Source organism: Dendroctonus ponderosae, unplaced genomic scaffold (genome assembly GCF_020466585.1).
Source record: "Dendroctonus ponderosae isolate FM_Combo_2020 unplaced genomic scaffold, Dpon_F_20191213v2 Dpon_F_20191213_1, whole genome shotgun sequence".
NCBI classification, from domain to species: domain Eukaryota; kingdom Metazoa; phylum Arthropoda; class Insecta; order Coleoptera; family Curculionidae; genus Dendroctonus; species Dendroctonus ponderosae.
The window spans coordinates 25158992-25178601 of record NW_026017110.1 but is presented as its reverse complement, the minus strand read 5'-3'; the positions used below and the strand labels follow the sequence as shown (position 1 = coordinate 25178601).

Below are 19610 nucleotides of genomic sequence, written 5' to 3'. Positions count from 1 at the left end.
GTTGTACACTTTAGAAAAAAGGGTCGACAGGAAATAACTTTTCAAAACATACCTATCTTTTATACAGGGTGACTGAAAAAATTGCAAAATATTATCCCACTATTGTGGATAATTTTGCCAGAACTCAACTTCATTGATCAACTCCAAAAAAACTCCCTTCTTACTCGACTTGTTGAGACGTTTTCTACTAAACGCCACTTGAAATAATATACTGAGTGTTTGGTTTTGAGTTTACAAATTGTAGTCAATTTTCGGTATAGCCTTAGAAAGTACTGATGTATTGGGACACCCTGTAGGTACGCAAAACACTTCCATCCCCAGCTGACTCAATAATCAACCTTGTACCTAGTGGCAAAGAAAAACTTATTTAAAACAGTCCTGAATCCTAGAACACTAAAAAAGCCGAGCAGTGTATAATAGAGCGAAACAATAGTACAAACCGACTACCTTACCAGAGCTTAATCCGCTTGATTTGTTACGTGCATCAGTCCTAGAAATTCTTCGGACCAAAGATAATTTAAATATTATTTCACCCGCCTTTGGGAACATGCAGATACGCGCTTTTGCATTGGGGCGGCAGTTTCAATTTTTTGGCTTGCTGCTGCTGCTTGGGGCGGCAATTGAAGTGAAGAGTTACTTTGACGAGGATGAAAACTATCCGAGATTCTTAACGGCAGCGGTTGGTGACTTTATAGTGTTTGATTGTGAAATTGATTTTCCACAAGGATACCCGATACCTTATAAACTTTTTTGGAAAAGAGGGGTAAGAGACAATAAAATAAAAAAAATCAGTAACAAAATGTAAAGGCAGGAGCAATATTTATAGTACAAAAGCTTTCGAAGTGGTCGATTTAACAAAGTCGACATTTTGTCATTGAATTTACCTCTTTTTAAGTGGCAGCTCTTAAATTCTTAAATGGCAAAATTGAGAAATATTTTGTTCTTTTTACTAGTTATTTTTGTAGAGGACTTTGAACAAAACACGAAGTGTTTTTGAATCCAAAATCATTTTTTCGGTTGAAGAGAGAGATATTTATTTTACGCACAAAAATTAAAATTCCGAATTCGCTGCCTTCGACCTTCTGAATACTGACTATATTTGCAAAAAGGCTGAAAAATTGACGTTATTGTGTAGAAAAAATGTTTAACTCAGCCCTTCTCATTAACATAGGAAAATTTTGGCAATTGTTAGAACATCAGACTATCAGAATCCCAGAACCCACAACTTTTCTTAGTAGTGTTTTTCGCAAAAAATCAATTTCTGGAAACTGGGAAACTTTGGAAAAATGGAAATTCTTTTAACATGTTATCCTATTGACTTCAATCACAGAAACGAAATTTTTATCTCAAAATCAGTCCAAGAAAATTTCTGCAAAGAAACGTGTTTTGTATTTGGATGCAGATAAAAGTTTCGACATCATGGACATTTTTAGATTGTTTTGAAGATTTTCTTCAGGGGGATAAACGATGATTTGACGACCGAAAAAATCAGAAAACGAGATTTAGCACACTTTTCACTACTCATGTCTCTCATCGAAACTGCATTTTGTAACATTTACACTCGCATTTTTGGAACAGAAAATATTTTTTTATTTTTAAACTGCATTTGAAAATTTCCAATGAATGAACTATTTAATTAAAAATATCAAATTTTTCAGTCAAAAGAAATTTTTGTTTTCAATAGTCTATAGTCCTAAATAACTTTGCCACAAACGGTGCTGAAAAGCGGTATTTTTCGAACCCCGCTGAGTGTACAAAAGTGTATTTTTACGTATGCAAGTCGGTGAAAATAATTCTGTTTTTGTTTATGATTAAAAATCATTCAAACTTGCAGCTTGGACCTACTTATTACAAAGAAAATTGCATTTCTCATAATTTATAAGTGTTTTGATGCGTTGTAGATCGTTTCCTTTGCCTCATAAAAAGTCAGAACCAAGGAAAATTTAGCATATGAAATTGTCATTGTTATACAACTATTTTTGAGCAAAAACCCCAGTTTGAAATAAACACATTTATTCTTATTGCTTCCGGCTGAAATCGCATATAAAACTCAATTTAAGGCTTCATTGGTTCGGAATAATGCGATCCTATTACCGTATTATGCAAGGAAGATGATACTCAATAGAACAACCACAATTATGAACAATGATTAAGATAAAACAATTTGCGTGCTGACCTGCCTTCTTTTCCAACATTGTTTAGGAAAAAATCGTCTTCTCATGGTACGAGGGACAGACTAGCGAAGACGAAGAATACGTGGGTCGCATTGCTTTGGTGGATAAAAACATTTCCAACGGTTACTACGAGCAGGGATATGAGCGCCCTTACCAACACTATGGAAGGGCTTCAATCAATCTCACTTCTATAAGAGAAGCGGATGCTGGATGGTATGAATGTAGGATAATGTTCCCTACCAGAACACCCCCGTATAGGAACAATGGCACTTGGTTCCATCTCACAGTAAGCGGTGAGGAAAAATAGGTTCTGAGATTAAATTACCGTCTTCTAACATGCATTCATAATTTTTCTTCATTTTCATTTCTTTAAAAGCTTGACGACGTTAAATGGAAACTGTCATTGTTCATTTAATTCCTGCAGTTTATTGAATTTTTTAATTTGATTAATTTTCTGTTCGTTGGTTGTTCTTAATGTACTGAACCACATCGACCAGGAAGGATTAGTATACAAACTTCATGCAAATTGTCTCTTCTTATCTCCTTTAACTTTCAGTTCGTTTTCATTATTTTCTTTATTACTTTTATTAATTTTTTACTCCTCATTTCGTTAGTTGGTGCTTTGCTAAAATTGTTCTTAATGCAGCTGGCATTGCAGATTTTATTTGGTTGCCCAGTCAGGCGTGCATGTGAAACAATTTTCAAAATTTCTCGAAAACTTTCTACAGGGAAACAAAAGTAGTGAGAATTTTGCAAGAAATTAAAAATTGATTTTTTGACAAAGACCTTTATTTTTCCTCAGGCGGAAATCTCCTCGCAATACCACCGATTAATCAAACAGTCCAAGAAGGAGAAGAAGCCAAATTCGAATGCGTTGTTAAAGACATTACCCTGATCAGGGTCCGATGGCTGAAGGACGGCATAGCGCTCAGCGCCTATCAGGATCTATCTAGACGATCACTGGTAAGTCCTAAATATCCATTTACTTCCATGTAGCACCCAACTGTTTTCCAGCTGGAGAAAGATGGCACTTTGGTAATACATCCGACAGACATGGGAGATTATGGGGAATATGAATGCGAAGCCACCAATCAAGCAGGAGATTTGCAGAAAGCAAAGGCATTTCTGAATGTTCAATGTAAAAGTCACTTCGATCGAGTGTGTAAATATGAAAAGTGCTTGTATTGCAGATAAAGCCAAAGTGGTTTATGCGCCGCCTGAATTGCATCTGCCCTATGGAAGACCTGCTATGATTGATTGTCACTATAGGTAAGTTTAGAGAAAATTAAATTGAATTAAAGTAAGAAAACCCTAGATTGGTGGCCGCCCAATTCGCCTGATCTAAATTCACTTGATTTTTACATCGTGTGCGTTTTCAGCCAGTTAAAGCTCAACTCGATCGATTGCGTTATTATGTATGTTTTGGTTTTGAAACCATCATCAGGGCAGGAAAAATTTGTACAAATATTTACAATTGAAAAACTAAAAAATGAACAAATCACCAACACTTGATGATACTTTGGGAACCAAAACGTACTCAAGAAAGCAATCGACGAAAAGTTTGGGTTTGAACTGATTGCAAACCAGGAATATCAGTCAGGTAGAAGGAGATTTTCCAATTAACAGAAAAGTATTATTAACGATATTGAATTTGCAATATTTTGTCGTTTGCCAACGTTTGGCTATATTTCTCAAAATTTCGAAGATTTATTCGAAACAAGCTTCTCATTTTTACTAAATAATTCAATTAACAAAGTTTCCTCTTGCTGCTAACTAAATGCGAATTATTTCACAAAAATCTTAAACACCACCCTCTAAAGACAAATTTTGAAGTCCTTATGTTTTGAATGTTTATAAATATAATTGTTTTATTCTGTGCATTTAAATCAATTTTGTCCTTTTGGTTGGTTTTGTATAAATTTAGGTTGAAGATCACTACACAAGAAGTTTCTGTTGCATCTGAAGCTTCGATGATCTAAAGCGGTGTCAATTGCCAAACATATCTCTTCTTTTCAACTTTCTCTTAAACATCAACAGAAATTAGCTTCTTTCTCGAAGTAACTCGACCGTAATAAATGCTGGTTAATCAAACTATTTCAGGGCAAATCCACCTTTAACGAACCTCAGATGGGAAAAAGACGGTTTTCTCTTCGATCCCTACAACGTCCAGGGTGTTTTCTATCGAAAAAATGGCAGTTTGTACTTGAGCCAAGTAGATGAAAGCCATGCTGGAAGTTACACGTGCACCCCGTATAACGATTTGGGTACCGTAAGACTAACAACTAAAGAATTAAATTAAATATTCGCTTAAATTAGGCACTCAAGGACCGTCTCCTGGCATGTACGTGATAGTCCAGAAGGCCCCAATTTTCACTGTTACTCCTCACAATTTGTACTTGCGAAAGTTGGGAGAAACTATTGAAATCCCTTGCGATGCTCGAGATGGAAATAACGGCCATTCGCCGATTATTGTTTGGAGTAAAGTAAGTTTTAAGTGCGCTGTTGAAGCCCGAAATGAGCTGGAAGGGTTTGGGTTTAGAAAGGTTCTTCGCTGCCATTGGGTCGATATACTATCAATGAAAACAATCTGACAATAACGGAAATTGAGGAAGGAGATAGAGGCATTTACCAGTGCTCTGCAACTAATAAAGCTGCCACTGTAACCGCAGAGACTGAATTACTTGTAGGTAAATAATAAGTGACTCTTGTAAGAACATGGGCTTGGTTTATGCTTCAAGTGGTTCCAGAAAATATTCCCTCCAATGCTCCCTACAACCTTTCGGCGGTATCTTCGGCAACTTCCGTCCACTTAACTTGGTTGTCGCGAAGACAGCAAAACGTGGAGTTTAGTGTTTGGTATAAGAAAATCGAAAATACCGAGTGGAGGACTTATCAGGTACCAACGTCTAGATCTCAAGAAGCCACCATTACCAACCTGGAACCAGGTTAGGCGGAAAAAAATGGGCGGTTGGAGGCTTTAATGGGTGTTTTAGGGACGGAGTACGAGTTTATGGTGTTGTGCAAAGACGACAATGGAGGAGGCCCGTTTAGCAAATCGTTGAGGATTTGGACTCAAACAGAACAACAGCATGAAACGAATTTATTCAAGGGTTTGTTCGAGTTCTTGATTTTATAAAAATAACCTTCAGTTGGTTCCCAGTTAATAGGGACATGTTTTTAAAGCGGTAGGTATTTAACTTGCGTTTGAATGTATATTTAAACAATTTTGGTTCCATGCGTTTGGAAGTTTATTAACAACTCAAAACCGCCGTTTCGTGAAACGCGTTTTTCAAATTATTGCGCATTTTAAACATGTGCAACCAACCCAACGCACCGGCGCAGTAACTCAGTTCCGTTGCTGGAGAAATGTTGATGACTTTTTTTACTTGTTTTTAGATTTATTTTAAGGGCCATTTATTAATAATATTTTAAAAATTTCTTCAACAATTCAGGATTTTACAGTTTTAGCCAAGTTACTCTTTTTTCTAAATGCTCAATTTTCTAAAGATTAACTTAAAAATACTGAAAATCTTAAGGTATTTTCCGCGAAAAATTATGAAATAAATTTCGAATCTTTATTCGCTTTGTAAAAAGGTTTGAAATCCCTTTACAGCGTCGAATTTAGTACAAAAATCAAATAATTTTCTATCAAAAAACGAACAGAATAAGCGAAAGTTTATAACAGATTATATGAAAATATCGTCAGCATACCTCTAAAGACTGTAGAGTTTCCTAAAAAATGTCATTTTTTTTGCTTTACTTTCTACTCAAAAAAGCTCTATTTTGTAGATTCACTTAAAAATACTGACGATATGGACGTCTTTTACGCAAAAAATTACAAGATAAATTTATAGCATTGTAAAAAATTTACAAAAACTTTTTTCAGGGCCTCCCATTTTTCGTCAAAGGCCATTAAGGTTTTCTAAATCCGATCACAAAACTAAAAGTTTTTAATCGAAAACGCAAAACAACATTATTTTCTGATCATTTTCTTCTTTTCTGACAATAATTGAATCTTTTCAGCCCAAAATGACAAAATTAAGCCTTATTCATCGGTTTGCAGGGAACTTTAGAAAACCCATTTCAGCTTCAAATTTGGCACAAAAACCAAATAATTTTATTCAGTTTTTTTGCCGAAAATAATTAGGATTATCTTGAAAAACGACCAGAGAGCAAAAGTTTACAAAAAATTATTTGGAAAATTCGCCGCCTATCGCTCACCGCTCCTTGTTCCTTTAAATTTTCAGGGCATTCCAGTCGTAACAAAGTTTCTATTAAGCAATTCTTTCGACGCAAAAATTGCATTATTTTTTTCTTTTGCTTAACATACAATCTTCAAATATTTTCTGGGAAAAATTATAAGATACATTTTATTGGAACACTCGCCGCCTTAACCGCTTTGCCAAAATGTTTGGAAAACTTTTTGCAGCATAGAATTATGGACAAAACCCTAATAATTATTTCTGATGAACTCAATATCAGGAAATTAACTTTTTATTTGCACGTAAAAAATCAACTTCTTTGTAATTTATTATTCACACTTTAGGACGGCGGCACTAACAGTTTTCGATTTTTTTTTATATTCCTAACAAGGGCTTCGTGCAGAAAAGGTCTAATGGTCACATTTTCACCTTCAAGCTGATCGAGAAGCTGCAAATAATTCTGTTTTTTGAAAATGTTTGGTCAGAGACGTGTCCAGGCACAGGCCACTGATATAATTTTAAACGCGATTTTTACCGAAAGAAATGTAGATTTGTTAGACAATTTATGTTACAAACATGTATATTTCAAGAAATTGATCGAATTTTGGAACCTTTGGTGCGAGTTGAACACAAATTTACAGATAACACTAATAATAGAAAAAAATACTATATAGTTAGTTTGATCGTAATATAAATGAAAAAAGTTTACTTTCCACCTTCAGGCCCAGTCCCCTTGGATTACACGAGAAATGTGCAAGTGAAGCCCACTGACGATGGTTTATTGGTTACCTGGGATCCTCCAGAGTTTGGCATGGAGTTGTTTAAAACATACGTAGTTAGGTAAGCAATTGTGTAAAATTTAATAGACAAAATTGATAAATTGATAATTGTTTCCACTAATCTTGCGCCCCCCTAATCGGAGTTAGCATTACAAAAGAGCAAATAGTTTGGGCCAAAAGCGGTTTATTTACCTGATGATTTTCCGGAAGGAATTAATCCTTACACGACTTTAGTCCAAGTATACTCTCTAAAATTGGCGCTTGTAATCTGCATAATCAACGTTGAACGCTCTGTTAAAATTAAAGCTTCTGCTGGAACATTTCTGAAGCAAATGCATTCAAAAACACTTTTCACACTCAGCCTAGAGCCATGGTTCACTTGAAAGATCACTTTTCCATCTCTATCCATAAAAGCATCAAAATCTAAGTGATTTTTTCTTAGATGGAGTGAAGCAGCTGATGAGTATCTATTTGGGTCAGCAGAAACTGCTGAAACAACTTACCTTAGTAAGCATATGAAAAACTTATTCCCTTCTATATTCACCCAAACAGTTGCGTCCTTAACTTATTGCAGTTAGGAATCTATCGGAAGGTACCGAATACGATCTACAAGTGGTCGCCCAGTCTGTAGACGATCAGCAGGCTGTAGGCGATAAAATCAGGGTTCTTTATCCAGGATTTAAAAGTATCAGGGCGATTTCTACAGGTACTGATTTAGAAGCGAATAATAATGAGCAAGGGCTGGAAATTGTTTTTTTTTAAGGTATTATTGGAGGACTTGCGTTTCTAGCCGTGGTGTTTGTCGCAGTGTTTTTCGTCAGGAAGAAGTGTTTTCGAAACAGACCACCTCTCATCAAGAAATAGTATTTTGCACAACATAGAATAGTGTTTAACATTTAAAAATCTATTAAATAATAGCGTAGAAAGTGTATTTTTATATAGAGTTTCAAATAAATGCAATTGATTTTCATTCAAGAGTACGTTTATTTTCAAGTTTCATTCGTGTTTTAAATCCTGTAGTATTTTGTCGCATACATGTTTAAATGATAAGTTGCGAGACTGTTTAAGCTAGCCAAAAAAGCAAATATTGTGTTTAGATTTCGAGTTGAATGAGAAACAAACACTTTCCTTGCGTATATAAAAATGTATTTGTAAATATTGAATAATTAAACCTACATAAATACATTGGTATAGGTACAAGAGTTGAGTGAAAATGGTATCGTAATATCAATCCAAATATCCCTACAATATTACAAAAATAAAATATCTATGCTATCTACAGTTGTTAAAAAATAAAAAAAAATCTATAACTATCACAAAATGTCAAACCGCAATTTTCCACATTTTTTTAAATGGAAATTGTGGTCGAGATTGCATCGAAACCGAACCTGAAATCAAAAATACTAAACCTTTAAGCACCTTAGTTCAAGCGCCTGTCCACTCTTTCGAAAAAATCGACTAGAGAATGAACATGTTAGGACCCGACAATTCTTAGTTTATTTTTATATATAGATTCAGAAAGCCAACAAATGCATGAAACTACAGTGCATACTTGCATAATTTCTTGTGTGCACCAACGAAATTCGTGTCATCAGATCTAGTAGATGTTACAACACAAACCCAATGAAATAAGCAAGGCGTGAACGTTGTCGCAAAATATTTTTTGTCGTGCAGAAATGAACGTTAAAAACTGGCTCAAACCAGTGTTCTTAAAAATACTTGACAAAACCGACTAAAGATTATAATCACCATATAAAACACACACACAACTTCAAATCACAATCAAATCTCCTATAAAAATTTCTATCACAATTCAAAATGGCCAGAGGAGCACTACATGAGCGTTATTTTAAGGCCGGAGAACTGATTTCAGTTCTTAACGATTTCCCAACTAGTTCAGTTCGGATGTTTTTGTCAAAATCATTTGCTAATCACAATCAGACGCTTACAATAGAGAATATTTTATAAAATCATCAATGTAAAGTTTCTAAAGTATTTAAATGATCAATGAGACTAGCGGAATGAAATTCGCTCCAAGGGAGAAAGTGGACACACTGGAGGCAGAAGTCGAGGCTTAAACCGTTGAAGACATTTTTTGCAATGAAAGCAATTTAATACTTTCTTCTCAAGTTACATCAGAAACGTTTGAGATTTCATTGTTCTTCAACAAAAAAGTCGCTTGACTTCTACCACTCTTACTTCAACTCATGCAGAACATTAAAGAAATAATCATAATAATTTAAGCCCCAGTTTCCCACAACGCCTTTCACAAATCCACCCAATCAGCATCCCATTGATTGTCTCCATCGCACTTAACGGTTCTGGAACAGCCTTATTCGCAGCACAAAGTAGGCAACTATTCGCAGAAAAACGAATAATCCGGACAACACTCCTATATCTATAAAGTACGTTAACATGTCCCCCTTCAAGGACATTTCATCGAGGAACGCAGAGGGATATTTGAAGTGGCAATAGTCCCTGTTGCACACCAATTTCGACCGATTTAGACCATAGATTGCCACCATGGTGCCTTCGAAGCTATACTTTACGTAGCTGAGATAGGGAAGCCATTGGAAATAGAAGGGAATGTCCTCGAGTTTGGCGAAGAAGCCGGAGAAAAGTACCATGGGGACTGTTGAGATGGGGCCCAGAAACACGCCGCTCTGGAAAAGCCCAAATTAATTGGTTTACGGGTTTTTCGGATAGAGGATGGAAAAGACGTACCTCGATGTTGAAGGCCGCTCCAACCAGAAGGCCAAAACTCTGAGAAACCAGTGCAGTGAGAACCGCAATGAGAAGAAACATGAAGAATCTGGTTGCGTCTAGCGGCTGGTCGGTGATAAAGTACACTCCCACTATGTAGCACGTGGTGAGGATAATCTGAACGGAAAATTAGAGAAGAAACGTTGCTAATTTTTATCAAGAAAGTGTACATTTAAACTCACCTGGAACGGCACGTCGGCCAGAGTTTTTGCGAAATAATACGCTTTCAGTGAGTACCAGTAGTTCAGATGCTCCCGCACAAACACAGACATCTCTAATGGAACTAAAATAAATACAGTGAAAGAATGAGAAAAAGTGACTAAATGAGTGAAAGCAGTTAGAACAGTATCCGTGTACTTTTGCGCAAAAGTGGTCCTTCGAGCGGGAGTTAGAATTGCACATAACAATAACGTGGAACTAATTTTGGTTGGAAACCGAATTCATTAAAAATTCGTTTGTCAATAAAATAATTAGTAGAAATATTAGTATTATTATTTTTATTAAAGATATTAGTGTTATTTTAGTGAGCCAAATTTGCCCTAACTGTGGAACTGGATCAATCGCTTAGAATTTTTCTTTTACCGATCGATCGAATCAATTTTTATTTGGCATGATTTTATTTGGATAAAAAAGACGTTTCTTGGATCCCATCACCAAAAGTTTAAAGATAAACCAAATAGCTCGAAACAGTTTTTAAATTAAAAAAAAATCAATTTTTTCGTCGGTCCGATCTTCGCGATCTAGAGATCTAGATGTTGAAGCTAAAAGTTTATAGACAATTTAACACAAAAATTCGAGTTTATTTACGAATTACATAACAAATGACCCAAATCTGTGATTCTGACAGACTTAGTTCAAAGTTAAAGTTTAAAGGGTCAAATGTTTCGTTCGAACTCGGAATTCAACTAGGAATTTTTATTCTCAAGCGCACTGACGAGACCCAGATTTAAAAAATCGGATCAAGAGAAAAAAATGTGTATTTGTTGTACATAACTAAACGTTGATTATTTGAGACCACTCTGTAAATAAACGAGATGGTCCAGAAATTCAAAAACTTTTTTCAAAATCCGAGGTTTACCTTAATGCCTGTGGTGTTGAAATACAAAAAAAAACGTTTTTGTGCCCAACTGAGAACCTAGCATTGCTTCATTTGCCACCCTGTAAAAACTTTATTTAAACCACTATTTTTTTTGCAAGAACACGCTCTAACCGAAAAAGATTTGCGCCAAAAAACGCGCAAAACAAAAATCAAATCGCTCAAGGCAAAGATTTATCAAGTTCCAAAATTTGTCGAAATTTATCGGTATAACGCCTAGTTTGTTGAGCAGTTTAGTTCTTTATGAAGCTTTTTTTTTATACTTACACGTTAGAATTGTGGGCATCATGGCTGTGAACATCATGAACATCACAGTAAAAAATAAACAGCCGGCATTGCTCATCACTTTAGCGGCGTCATTTCCAATTCCGTAAAAAATTGCCCCAATGAGGACTCCAATTATAAAATGTGCTACTAATCTAAGTCTTGTCAGCGTCTTATCTCTGAAAAGAAAAAAATAATGCGATTAGTGAGTGCAACAAGCCCAGAGAGTCTGATAAAAAAATACATTTTTCTCATAAATAAATAAGATGACGACAAAGCTATCAATTACTTATAAAATTTATTATAACACTTATAAAAAAATATGAAAAACTATGCGTCTGCGAGTCATAGGTGAAATTCTTCTATTTTGATCAATTTCGAATCGAAAATACGACAAATTTCCCTGCCAATGAGGAATACCCTGCCTTAAATACAGAATGGGATTTTTTTGAGACTCCGAAATCCATTCAAGAATTCATTATTGCAAATTATTCATGCAAACAGCGCTTATTTGTTTCTTTTTTCAAACGTAAACATTACGACTTGAGTTTGTTTAGTATCCAATTCGGGGAAGTGAGCAAAACTCGCCCCATTAGAGTTTTCCGTCTTTTCCAAATAAGCGCAATTTCTAGACTTCCAAAAAAATTTCCCATACGCAGGTAATTCAGACAATCTGTTTCAATTGCAGGAGTCGGATTGCTCGACCTTAATAACCTGGATTTCACCTTGATTCTTACCTAAATATAATACAAACGCTCCTCATAAAAAGTACTAAAAACTGATGAAATCCAGATGTGGGAAATCCATGTTTATCTTGAGTTAGATTTTCCGACGAATCTGCAATAGAAAAAACATTGTACTGGTAAATATTGAGTTGCAAAAGCAATAAATCACTAGTTATTGCAAAAATGTCGACGTTAGTGACCGTTTGAGCGACCAAAAATACATCCTTTCAGAATAAACGCTATAAAAACAGTAAATAATTATACGTAATAATCCAGAATGAATAGTTTCGGATCCATTTTCGTCCTGTTTGTATTCCCGTGAAATTAAGCTCAATCCTTGATTCACTTTAGTCTTGTATAGGGTGAACAAAGCAACGATATTTGTTCATTTACACTAACGTTCTTTTGTGCGCTTAACTGTATTTACAAATGCGAAAAAAATATTATTCCTCTTACGTACGGATATTTTAGTACGACGTATTCATGTTCCTTTTGCATTACACAGGAGGAAATTATCAGCTCTTTCACATTTTCTTTTGCGCATTTTTAGCCACCAATTTGCTTACCTAATTTTAAATTATGCGCGTTCGATTTTTAATTGTTCTAATTTTTTTGCTTCTAATAATCTTTCTTTGAGTTAAAAAAAATGGGAAAAAAAAGCGTTGCTAAATCAACCATTTTTGTTACTAATTTTCAATAGCATTCTTTGATTCATATTGGAAAATCCTTAACATTATAAGAGTTGCTGAAAGCGATTGCAAAATAATTTGGCACATAATTTGAGAGTTGAGGTGAACAGACCTTCAGCGGCCTTCTGCATTTCTTCAGTGTGTTTGTTAGGAACACTATGTTTAGAGAACCTGAAGAAAGTTGATCTTTACTTTGTTCGTGTTAAAAAATTTTAAAGACATTGGAAGACTGGCACCTCTGAAGATGCCTCCTGAAAACTCCCCATCTTCAAGCAATGGCCGCAAAAACTCTTTCATACAATTACTTACTTAATAACATCGTAAACAAATAAAAAACGCATTGCAATAAATTTATATTTTTCCAGTTTTTTTCTCAACAATTTCCTCAATTTTTCCGAGTAAGTTTTTTTTCAATTTTACTTAATCACAGCTTTATTTAGACCAGTTTTCCAAAATAGAAAGTAGTTTTACTCATTTTTGTTTACAAATAAGCTTTACTTTTTAAATTATATATTGCACCAATAAAACGATTAAATTTGAAATAAAAAATTCGATTTTCTATGCGAAATTCACTCAGCCTCATCAAGACATAAAGTATGCACAATATCTAAGCTCATAAATCAATAAACTTTTGTAAATGAAGCTCGGCGTTAAAATATTAATTTTGATTAGAAAGAAAACAACGTTTGGATTCATCAGGATGCATATTGTTCAAATTGAAAAGTCTGAAAACCCTCAGAAATTTTCAGTTCACCTCCGAAAACTTTCGCTTGTTACAACTTTCTATTAAAATAACTGGTTCAATTGCTCTAAAATCGGTCAAGAAATTATCTCCTAATTTTTTTCTCTGCTCTTTCTGCTTTTTAGTTTAGAAAATCGGTTTTCTACGTATTTGGAAATTAGGTATAAATATACTCTTACCAAGCATAAACTCGAAACTTACCAAGCAAAGATGTGGTGCAGGTGGGTGGAACCAATCCAGGATTTTTCGATGATCCATTGGGCAAGTTGAGGCATTCTCCATTAGGTTTCATTGGCATCGTCTCCTTTGCAATATCATTGGCAATGAGCTTTTGCCCAGTGGCTTCCAGAGCTTTGGAAAGCGCGGTGTTACAACGTCCCGCATTTACCGCCACTACCAGTTTCTGGACGTAGTCTCCATGCTCTCCACAGGCCACTTCCATTACTAAAATCAAATGAACACCATCACATTTTTCGATTGTATCCGATATTGATTAGCCTAAATTTATATTTTTAGCAGTTTTCTTCGGTCATTCCGATCCTGTTTCATCTCATTCGCTAATGAGGTTCAATCTGGCCAAAAAAATGCCGGCAATTGTAGTTGGCGTGATCGCGTGTCCTCAACAGAGACGCCAAAGACATTTCAGATTGAACACGTTTCTCATTGCCGCCTTGATTAATGCTTTTAAATGGCTCCTTACCCCGAGTACGTGTCGAGCTAATTTTAACAGGTCAACAATCTGCTGACTGATGCGGATTATTCAAGTCGCAATGCGAAATAATCAATCAAATCAAATAATCAACCAAGGCTGAAAATTTCCCTTCCAGTTTTGTTTCTTTTGGTATTTTCTGAAACCTTACGACTACAGGAACGATGCTATTAGAGAAGCCTATTTACGGTCCGGGAAAAAAATGCTAATAATACTATCATGAGAGATTGCGTGCTCAAGTTAACCACGAACTGGTGATTAGTGTCCAATAAGTAGGATTCCTTCATTGGTAATGCGAGCCAGCCAAGGGGCTGGAGAAGACATGAATATTTTCAGCAGATTAACTGTGTTGTTTTGAGACTGCCTATCAAATTTACATTTTACTATCTATAAGGTGTTTCAACGATCAAAATGTTCCGCACTTAAAGTGTAGTAATTTAACACTTAAAGTAAACGAACAAATCTGTCGCTGATTAAAATAGAAAGAATATGCGCCTTTAAAGTTCATAGTTGATGATAACTGCAGAAAAAATAGTTTGTTGGCTTTACTTCGCCAAGAAAGAGTGAGTTATTTGGATTTTTAGGCGCTCGTAAATGCGAACTTTGAGTAATTTGCCAAAAATGCGAGGCCAAACCTGCTCGTTCCATTACTGCCTCTGGAAAAGTTTGGAAGTTCGGGATTTTTCAGAACGGTCTGGTTGGGGACTAAATTGAAAAATTCGCCACGACCTGGGTAATTTGGGAATTTTTACGAAATTTTCCAACGTATTAGAGCAGAAAATTCGCTCTCCATTGCTCTTTAATGCAGGTTTGCGTATCGTCTGGTTAAAAAGATACGATTTTTTAGTTCAGGTATGTTTGCCAGGACCAGTCGGGTCGAGGGCCTAGATTGAAAAATTCACCACAATTTGAGCAATTGGGAAATTTTTAGGAAAATGGCCAATGTTGTAGAGCGGAACCTGCTCTTTTCACTGCAGTGCATGGTAGCTTTCCATGAATTTTCGCTTGCGAGTTACCAATTTTTAAATGCGACTGCTCTCTCTGTCTCAGAACCAGTCTGGCCGGGGGTCTATAATATTTATACATTGAAATGACATTTGACTTTACGTAATTTGCCTATTTTTTTAAAATTATTCAACATAGAAGAGTCAAACATTGTCTTTGCATTGCTGTTTGGCGCAGTTTTACGGAGCGTCTTGTTTTGGAGTTACGAAACGAGGACGAAAAGTGCAGTCATGTTTTCCAGAACCGGTCTGGTCGGGAAGTAAATTGTGAAATTTGCCACAACTTGGGTAATTTGGGGATTTTCACGAAATTTTCCCACATGGTAGAATAAAACATTCGCTTTCCATTGCTGTTTAGTGCAGGCTTGTGTAGCGTTTGGTTGAACAGATACGAATTTTTAAGTTCAGGTATGTTGGCCAGGACCAGTCGGGCCAGGTTCTAGATTGAAAAATTTACTAGAATTTGGACAATTCGGGTATTTTCACCAAATTCACCAAAGTTGTAGAGCAAAACCTGCTTTTTCCACTGCAGCCCATGCTAGATTTCCGCGAAGTTTCGTTTGAAAGTTACCAATTTTAAAATCCGATTATTTTTCTCAAAACCGGGCCGGGGGTTCCAACATGGTAGAATGAAACATTCGCTTTCCATTGCTGTTTAGTGCAGCGTTTTGTGTAGCGTTTGGTTGAAGAGATACGAATTTTTTAGTTCAGGTATGTTGGCCAGGACCAGTCAGGGCCCATTTCACCAGAATTTGGGCAATTGTATTTTTACCAAATTCACCAACGCTGTAGAGCAAAACCTGCTTTTTTCACTGCAGCCCATGCTAGATTTCCGCGAAGTTTCGTTTGGAAGTTAGCAATTTTTAAATGCGACCATTTTTCGCAAAACCAGTCGGGCCGGAGGTCTAGATTGAAAAATTTGCTAAACTTTGAGCAATTTGGCTATTTTTATTAAATTATTCAGCATGGTAGTCTACTAAAAAACTAAAAAATGTAGAGTCCAGTCCAGTTTTCCAGAACCATTCTGATTGGGAATTAAATTGAAAAATTTACCACAACTTGGGCAATTTGGGGATTTTTACGACATTTGCCAACATGGTAAAGCGAAGAATTCGTTTTCCACTGCTATTTGTGCAGGCTTGCTCGGCCTCTGGTTGGAGACTTACGAATTTTTTTATTTTAAACGAAATTTTCAAAATTTTTAATTATTTGAGACTAAAAATGCATGTCTGGATCAAATATCAAAGAACAAACTTAATGATATTAACTTCATTAGCAAAGAACAACGTCTCTTCTATTCATGTTGAAAGTTTCGATTTTGCACCCTCATCAAGGATTCCTGTGCGAATATTTTTTTTATAGAATTTCTATGGGAGAAGTGTTAAAATATGTTGGAATATTTGCATCACAAACCCAAATTCAACTAAACAATTGCGGAATCTTTCGCCGGAAAGAGACAAGTTTATTTTATATGCCGTGAAGATTTCACAAGAAATTTTTGAAACTGGATAAATCTGGCAACGCGATTAATAATTACAGGGAAACTTGATAACAATTTCATTGACAAGAACAAAGTCGCCTTTATTCATGGGAAAAGTTTTGATCTTCCAGTCTCATCAAGTATTCCTGTGCAAATTTTCGACTATTTTTTATCGAATTTATATAGTAAAAGTGTCGCTTTATTTGAAAACTTGCACCTAAAGCCCACATTCAGCGGGAAAATTGCGGAAACTTTAATCGGAAACTGATACTCGATAAATCTGGAAAATTGATCACAAATTAAGGTAAAAGTTAATAATAAGATTTCCGTTCAAATTCTCAGCCTTATTATCGAATTTTTATGAGTAAAAGTGTCTATTTATGTTTGAAAATTTGCATTTCAAGCTTAAATTTAGCTGGAAACGTGCGGAAATTTTTGCCCGAAAAAGGAGCATTTCTCTCATTCCTCAATATCTTTTACTTACCATAATCGGCAGGATTGTGATAGCTGGGACAGTTTAAGCCCATGCTGGATAAAAATGGTACCAAATTGGTTACAGGTCCGCGATAAATGCATTGTCCTTCTGCTAACATGTACAAGTTGTCGAACATTTCGAACAAACGAGCTGACGGTTGATGGATTGTGCATATTATTGTCCTGCCGCCTCTTGCTAGCGATTTCAACAGACACAAACACTGCAAAAACAACGAAATTGTAAATTCTCGGCCAATATCAACACGACAAAGTTCACCTGGAAACATGAAGAACTGTCTAAACCACTAGTAGGCTCATCGAAAAACATCACTGGAGGATTGTTGACTAGTTCCAAAGCAATCGAGAGCCGTTTCCTTTGGCCGCCAGATAAACATACGGAGGCTGTGTTCAAACAGTCCTGAAGACCTGTGTGAGAAATCAGTGCCGATATTAATTTGAAAAAGCTGGAATTCTAAAGGGATTTACCTAAAATTTCTAAAACTTCGTTGATAATGGCTTTCTTGTCCGAATGGGAAACTGATTTGCCGATTTTGAGATTCGCTGAAACAGTCATGGCTTCCATTACGCTCAAGTGCGGTGAAAGACAATCGTCCTGCATAATGTAGCACGACATTTTCCTAAAGCGACGTTGACTTCTTTCTTTGCCATTGATAAGGACGGAGCCTTCAAGATTCGATGTTCTGAAACAAGTTTATACAATTAAAAATCTGTTCACTTTAGGACTGAAATATCGGTAAAATCGTGTTATTGGATCTGGTTGCTTTTCATTACTGGATATGTTGAGCAGTGGTTTTAATTTTTAGGTCTAATTTAGGCTGAGGAAATTTGTCTCGAAAAGGTTTTAGCAATAGTGTTGAATTAACCTTGCCAAAATCGGTTGAATACTTCCAATTTTTGTATCAAAAATATTTCCTGCGCAATGACTACATGCGATCACTTAAAAAAGTAATAAAATCTGTACGCTCAGGTTATCGCCAAATTAATTATCAAATCCAATGAAAAACATTTTTTTAAATTCTTATAAAAGTCATTTTTGTGAGTAAATTCCATTTCGATTTATGAAATATCGGAATTCTTTGGAAAAATTATTGTAATCGTGTTTTTGGCCGCTTTTTCGGGATTTCCAAACGGCAGTCGAGTTTTAAAATGATCCTCCCCATATTTAAAGCAAATGTTGTGCTCTTACAAAAATAACTTTTTTCAAGTTTGATTGTACAAGTTTGAGAGCCCTTTTTGGCGAAATAAGTTGAACCATTACCTTAAAAAGTGGCAAACTTTTTGCACCATTTATAATTGATTTTACTAATAGCTTCCCCTATCATATCGGCTCTTTAAAAGCTAAAGCACTTCATGAAAAAGTGAAAAAAATAAGAGCTTAAAATGTAAATATACAAATATTGTTTACCTAACGTAAATTTAAGAAACTTAAAACACAAACTTTAGCAAATGTTAAACACGTTCTGATCGTGACTGAAATTTTCAATTCTAGATGTTTTGATACGCACAAATTTATTAGCACTCGAATTTTTAAAATCATTTTATGCGGAAATACGTTTTATGATCTGAAAATGTGTTGAGATTTTAAGATTCATTTGAAAAGCGTGGCTAAATGAAAATGAAACAACAGCAAATTCAGCCCATTAGAAGAAATAAAAAACGGTCTGACACGAAAATTTTTAAAAACGTTTTCAGAGCTTAATGCAGTGAAATAATATTTGGACTTTTTAAGGTCGTTAATCGTCAAATTTAAATTGAAAAAATTTGAAACGGATTCAAACTTCTGGTGTTAGTTTCCAAATAATTACGTAAGGAAAACATTTTGGAGATTAGCTGAATATTTTATGATCCTTTGAAAAATTGAAGACATTGGGTGATCAGAAGAACAAAAGGACTAACATAGGAATAAAGTCAATTGAAGAAATAAGTAAATGAAAGGGCAAAGGGCAAATACTTCTTTTCAAAAGGCTTATGATTTTGCTTGAGACTGGTTAGTTTGTCGGAAATTAGATCTTCGAAAATCATTTCTTCACAACGTTTTTTATTCACCTCGATTTTAAACCCTGAAAAGCTTCAACAAACTTTCCGAAGCATGATATCAAACCAAAAAGTTTACGTTTCTCTTAAGCAAAAATCTCAAACAAACTATTGCGATCCATGAGGTTTTTTGCTCCTAATATTTGTTGCAGATTGCGATGACCTTAGAAACCAAATATCCAAAATTGTAGATAAGTTCTATATTGTTGAGGCAGATTCATTTTTTACAAACTTCTTTTTGGGTATTTTGCCTCAAAAATTTTTGTCTTTAAAAACGACAGAATTTCCTCACGTCTTTTATTACGGATTGATAAATAGTGCTCCTATTTCGCAATAAGAACGAATTATTTATCAAAAAATAATCAAGAACTATCACCTAGAAGGTATCCTGCGACACACTTAGGCTCAAGCTGTAAGAGAAAATTCCAATTAGTAGAGAAATTAATTTGAAAAA

At 35.3% G+C, this 19610-nt stretch overlaps 2 protein-coding genes across 4 annotated transcripts in view; one reads left to right on the top strand and one right to left on the bottom strand.

Moving 5' to 3' along the window:
• Positions 1–242: 242 nt before the first annotated feature.
• Positions 243–8125, top strand: LOC109544324 (protein borderless). The gene is made up of 14 exons (XM_048661034.1): positions 243–763; positions 2203–2467; positions 2977–3137; positions 3189–3312; positions 3365–3443; positions 4275–4438; positions 4491–4657; positions 4714–4861; positions 4922–5119; positions 5168–5284; positions 7099–7216; positions 7598–7662; positions 7730–7861; positions 7919–8125. Exons 1-14 carry the CDS (start codon positions 548–550, stop codon positions 8017–8019), a joined length of 2055 nt encoding a protein of 684 aa, XP_048516991.1. The 5' UTR covers positions 243–547; the 3' UTR covers positions 8020–8125.
• Positions 8126–8284: 159 nt separating this feature from the next.
• LOC109546939 (ATP-binding cassette sub-family G member 4) overlaps positions 8285–19610 on the bottom strand; it is a 27238-nt gene continuing 15912 nt past the window's right edge. For all 3 annotated transcript variants that reach the window (XM_019918115.2, XM_048661033.1, XM_048661032.1), the window contains 9 exons: positions 17588–17802; positions 17379–17527; positions 17112–17322; positions 13636–13878; positions 12016–12115; positions 11282–11457; positions 10101–10201; positions 9880–10035; positions 8285–9818 (listed from right to left, as the gene is read on the bottom strand). In XM_019918115.2, coding sequence (XP_019773674.2) covers positions 9468–9818; positions 9880–10035; positions 10101–10201; positions 11282–11457; positions 12016–12115; positions 13636–13878; positions 17112–17322; positions 17379–17527; positions 17588–17802 — 1702 coding nt within the window. In that variant the 3' untranslated portion in view covers positions 8285–9467. The remainder of the gene's footprint in view (positions 9819–9879; positions 10036–10100; positions 10202–11281; positions 11458–12015; positions 12116–13635; positions 13879–17111; positions 17323–17378; positions 17528–17587; positions 17803–19610) is intronic.